Source organism: Limulus polyphemus, unplaced genomic scaffold (genome assembly GCF_000517525.1).
Source record: "Limulus polyphemus unplaced genomic scaffold, Limulus_polyphemus-2.1.2 Scaffold101, whole genome shotgun sequence".
In the NCBI taxonomy this organism is placed as follows: Eukaryota; Metazoa; Arthropoda; class Merostomata; order Xiphosura; family Limulidae; genus Limulus; species Limulus polyphemus.
In genome coordinates, this window is record NW_013665711.1 from 589,055 (window position 1) to 595,051 (window position 5,997).

The 5,997-nt window shown below is 32.4% G+C and overlaps 1 protein-coding gene across 5 annotated transcripts in view; it reads left to right on the top strand.

Annotated features, from left to right (window-relative positions):
* LOC106470064 (transcription activator BRG1-like) overlaps positions 1–5,051 on the top strand; it is a 101,758-nt gene extending 96,707 nt beyond the window's left edge. For all 5 annotated transcript variants that reach the window (XM_013930591.1, XM_013930613.1, XM_013930598.1 and 2 more), the window contains one exon: positions 4,498–5,051. In XM_013930591.1, the coding sequence (XP_013786045.1) occupies positions 4,498–4,500 (3 nt within the window). In that variant the 3' untranslated portion in view covers positions 4,501–5,051. The remainder of the gene's footprint in view (positions 1–4,497) is intronic.
* Positions 5,052–5,997: the final 946 nt, after the last annotated feature.

Consider the following 5,997-nt stretch of genomic DNA (forward strand, 5'->3'; position numbering starts at 1 on the left):
CCTGGGTCTCTGAAAGTTTTTTCCCAGATTTAGGTAGGAGCAGGACCAATCTATGCGGAAGCCTACTCACAAAACCAGTCCAGATTTGTTTCTTAGCTATCCGGTGTGTGTGTGTGTGGGGGGGGGGGGGGGGTGCTTGGACCCTCTTATGAACACTGTCAGGTCTTAGGTTGTTCATGCAGGGGTCCATTTTCTCCTCGTAAACCCGTAAACTCACAAAACCAGTCCAGATTTGTTGCTTAGCTATCCGGTGTGTGTGGGGGGGGGGGGCTTGGACCCTCTTATGAACACTGTCAGGTCTTAGGTTGTTCATGCAGGGGTCCATTTTCTCCTCGTAAACCCGAACATTACGCGGTCCCATCTTTGGTCCTTGGTGGCACAGTGTTCCACATCCTCTCTTTAATTCTATGGGTAAGCGGAATTCTCATTGCCCACTTTATGGAGGAGTAAAGACAACTGTTTTTAAATCCAGACTGGATTAGTTCTGGACTTTGATGGAGTATGGCATATGGTCCTGTCAATCCAAATCTGGGATGTTGCCTTTTGGACTTCCTCAGGTTGATCAGAAGGATTGTCTACTTTTGTGTTGCTTTCTTTCATAAATCTGGTGGTTACTGGTAGGGATCCTATCACAAAGATGTATATATCTGTGGTCCAACTGCCCAGGCCACCAACGTGGGATATGGGTACCATGACCCCTTAAATCCAACCCGAGTTGTGGAACCTCGGCTGTTTGGTCAGGGCTGGACCATCATACTTGTATTATATTTCAACCTTTTCAATTTTCTATAGTTCTGGGTGAAGAGTATACCTGTTCTGAATGCAGTGCGGTGTTCCCCACTTTGATACCACTTCTCGTGGTACATATTTGTTTTCTGCAGACACTTTCTGTATGACCTCTGTCCTCACTGGCCCTTCAACCTTCTCAATGTGGGATTCTAGCTAAAGTGTTAGCGGAAGGTAAGTATGTTTAGGAAGTTCTCATTTTCTTAAACTGAAAATGTATTTCCAAACACACCTCTGCTGACACTCTCCCTTCCTTCCTTTTCACTAAGAGCCGGTGTTAGTGACTGGAATGTGGTAAGTCTAGAAAAAGTGGTTTTATTGTCTGCATACAGTGCTTATATACAGTACCTGCATTGAGGGCGTGCGAGGGCCAGCGTAAAGTTTTGCAAATTAGATATTGCGAAGGGAAGTTGAATGGGGTATATAAAGACTGGAGCAAGCAAACACAACTTTAGATGGCAAAGATGAAGATCAAGAAATAGCTATTAGTGTCAGCAGAGGTAAGTATGTTTTAGGAAAATGATAACTAATAATGTCGTCATTGCTCAGGCATAGTATAATTTTCGTAGCCTTCAATCCTATTTAGTTACAGAGTCATGAAATAGAGAGCCAGACCCCTCTTGCCATGCCCACCTGACACATTCTCTCTCTTTTAGAAATTGCCAATAGTTTTATAATATTTATAACTAATAAAAAGCCAATGTTTTAATTTATCAAATGATGTATTATATTATGTGGTTTTCTTTAAAGGGAATTACCAATTTCACTTTCAGTTCAAGGTTGATTCCCACGGAAAACATCTCGATGAGCTTAGATGAAGTTTTAATAACTCTTGTCTTATAGTTAAAAAACCAGAACAATTGTGATAGTTATGGAACATTGTTTGTCACACGTTATTATTTTGTGTTCTTTGTTGCATTATTCAATTAAATAAAAAATTATTTGTGCAGTACTACCATTAATGTAAATAAGTAGGGTTAAGTGTCATCAACAGTCAACAGCAAAAAAAAAGAAGATCCAGGTAAGTACTTTTTTTTCTTGTTTTTCATGTGTATTCTTTATCTATTATTATAAAAGTAACTAAAATGTAACAATAGGAAACTTTTTATGTTAGTTAAGATTAAGTTAGATGAAATAAATAATAACAATAATATAATAAAAACATTTTCATGTGGTACCCTTGAAGTAGCTTGTGCGTAATTTAATTTGATAGCGTAATGTGAGCTGCACATTTGCCAAGTGATTTACAACTTATAATGGCGAGAATAATAGACAGGGTTCAAATGGCAATAAAATAATATAGTTAAGTATAAATAAATGTATACTGTTATGAGTTTAAAGCCATTTAGAATAAACATATGTAGTTTCATATTACAATTTGAAGTCATTCTAGAATGAAAAAAAAAGGTAATTTAAATTTATTTTGACTTTTTTATGTGGTTATGAAGTTAGTCAAATTGACCAACCTTGTATAAAGTTAGGGTAGAGAAAATAACAGACAAAATGTACAGTTTACTAAGAAAAACGTTTGAAATTTATTTAGGAGGTTTTAGAGATTATACAAATATTTAAGACAAAGGAAAGTATTTTTAATCTTAATGTGGAAATCATTTAGCACAATATAGTATATATATTCATGAACAAATCTTTAGTAATAATATTTCCTTAAAAATCTGCTATAACTTCTAATATGTTTTGTGTATCTTCACAAAATTTTGCAAGATTTCAGGTATCATTAAGTCTTTTGTAGACAAAAAAATTAGAATTTTTAATGAAGTATTTTCACTAAAAATTTCCCCATGAATATATATGGAGTCAAAGTGTTGGCTGCTTCAAGAGCAAAGTGATTTTCATGTTAAGATTAAAAATACTTTGCTTCGTCTGAAAATTCTCAAATTTCGTATGTGTAATCTCTAAAACCTCTTAAATAAATTTCAAACATTTATTTTTCAGTAAAACTATATTTTAATTATTTTCTCTACCCTAATCCTGTACGAGGTTGGTCAATTTTACTGACCTCATAACCACCAAAAAAAAAAATTTCAAAATAAAACTAAATTAACTTCAAATTGTAACATGAAACTACATTTGTTCATCCTAAATAGCTTTAAACTTGTAGCAGTATACATCTGTTTCTACTTAAATGTTATTGTTTTATTATCTTTTGAACTGTGTATAACCAGTATTCTCACCACACAAGTTCTATTTCACTTGGCAAATGTGTAGCTTGTGTTACCTTATCAAATTACAGTAATGCTCAGGCTATTCACTAGTTGCTTGTAAGCATATCTTGTGAAAAATTATTATTTTCTTACCTAATTTAACCTAAAAAGTTTATTTTTACATAATAAAAAGAATACCCATGAAAAACAAGAAATATAGTACTTACCTGGGTCATCATTGTGTTTTGCTATCGATTGTCAATGAAATTTAACCCTACATTTTTATAGTGATGGTACTACTGCACTAAATAACTTTTCATTAATTAAATAATGCACCAAAGAACACAGAATAATAACATGTAAACATGTCTTGTAACTATCACAGTTTTTATGGCTTTCTAACTATGCAACAAGAGCTGTAAAAATTCAGCTAAGCTTGTTGATGTGCTTTCCAGGGGAATAAAGTTGGAACTGGAAGCAAAATAAACAATTCTATGTTCAGAAAACAATGTAATATAATATGTCATTTGGTAAATTAAAACTTTGGCTTTCTATTGTTATAAAATATGTAGTATTAAATGTCAGAGAAAACTATTGACAATTTGTGAAAGAGAGGATGTGACATGGGTGTGGCAAGAGGGGTCTGATTTTATAGTTTATGGCACTGTAGCCAAATAAGATTGAAAGCTATAAAAATTGTTTTGGCTGAGCAATGACAACATTATAATGAGTAATTTACATTAAATTTTGTACTTCTTGGAGGGGTGGTAAATATATTAGAGAAGAGGGGATGTCTAGAGAGCAAATGCCAAAATTCTCATACTATGGGAAATTGAGAATTTTCTTTTTGTTTTGCTTTATAAAAGTAAGAACTTATAGCTTATATATTATTAAAATATGGATAATTAGTTACATATTGGTGCCAAGTTTATTCATATACCAGGATAATAAAGTACTTTGATTAAACTGTGCGTGTAACTCAGTAAAACCTTGTGACGTGCAAAGAAATGATGCCCATATAGAAAGAATTAAACCTATGGCAGACCGTATTCATCAGTAATGGAGCTACAGACAGTCTGTTTGGGTTAGTAGCTCTTATGTTCACCTAAGTCAACGTATTAATTAGTAACTTTGTAGGTGATCTTAAAAGGCTACTAACCATGATAATGCTTGATATCCAATTGTTACAACCTTACCATGAGCTACAATCAAGTAAACACCTTTCAGCATCTTGTGAAGCTTATTCCACACCATGTCAAAGCTGTTGTTTTGGTGAAAAGTGTTCCAACTCACTATTATGTGGGGATTCCAGTAAAGTGACCAGTCATTGTATGACAAGTATGTTAAAGAGTATGAAACAAACAAACTTTAAATTTCAGTGCTGCAGTAGTAATTAAACTTACTGTGTGGGGATTGCAATTTCAAACTGTAATAAAGATCAGTTAATCATATTCTTAGGATCCTTAATGAAATGCACCTGAGATTAAAATGAAGTTTAAAAGCTTCAGATGTAGCTGTTTAAAATCTTGGTATTTTTCTTTGTTTTTAGTGACGTGAAGAGCAGACTACTTATTTTTGCACAAGGAGCTTGAAGAAACTTTGATTCCTTTTTACTGTATTGTTTATTGACACATATCTATAGTTTGTGGTAACTGTTGAGATAAAGCACTTTGCTTGTATTTTATTTCCTTAAAATGCTCTTTCTAATGTATTTATGAAGCTGAAGTATTATGGTAATTTTCATATTATTTGATTCATACATGTGTTATGCTTACAATATTTAGAATCATGTGGCTAATATTTTATGATTAGTCTTATGTTAGTTTGTTTAAGAAGCTGAAGACCTACCACATAATGATAGCTAATAAATAAAACAACTTACAAGTATGACCCTTTCAGTAATATCTTTCTTTGGAATACAAAACAAGTTACATGTTTTTATGTTAAAGGAATCAGAATATTTCAATGGTTTTTAGATTTTGAATTTAGTGTTTACAATAAAGCTTGAACTGGTAAACAAAATGTTTGATAAAAGCACATCAGTGTATAAGATATGTATCTGATAAACAAAATAACCAAATAAATTTGCATTTTTTGCTATCACTGATTGGTTTTCAATTAATTGAGACATTTATTGGTGACTTCACTGTAATGGTTACATATGAGTATTTTATAGGATTCCTTACAATAAATACAGTTTATGTTTGGAGGCATAAAGAATAAATGTAAAAACAAAAACAGTTGTTTTGAAAACCCATTTTTTTGTGTTTTTAGTAAAATGTTAATAAAAGTGTTATTTCTTCTTGACAGCTGTTTAATACATGGAAAGTTGAAATTGTTGTGTCTGTTAAGTATAATGGAACTTAAAATATATTTTTCTTTGTTTATTGATGTCATCATCGTTCTTGCAAATAATAATGAATGGGGTACTTATAGAATTTGATTACTTATTCTGACAAAATTATCAGCACATTAGTCTTAGAGGGCTTTCCAGTTATCACTGTATTGCCCCTGTTCTGAATACCTTCTGTTTTGTGATGCATTGCTTTTAAAGGCCCTAAAAGATGTTTACTGCAATTGTCATCATTGTTGTTTCTATAGCTCAGCCAGCCCTAGTTTAACCTTTCAAGTTAACTCTCTCCAAGTGAACCAAATGAGGCTTTATAGAACTAATATTTGAGTTGTGAGTGTACTATTACAAAACAATTAATGCTGTTTTGTTGAAAATATGCATTATATTCAGGAATAGTATTTTACTAGACCAACACATTCGCCTGCTTATCAAATATATATCATAGTCCATGTAGCATGTAATTTATGGTATATTGACAATCATTGGCATGTAGTATAGAAGAAAAGTCATTCAGAATTGAAATAAACCATTTGGATAACATCCTTCTATTTTAACCAACCTTTACTATGCTAGAGATTGTTAAAGTTGTCACAGAAGGATGAAAAAAAAGATACTGTAAATCTGTTTTAATTGTACTTTTAGATCATCATTGTGCTGGTATTTATGAATAGGTATTAGTAATTGTCCAATATTCAA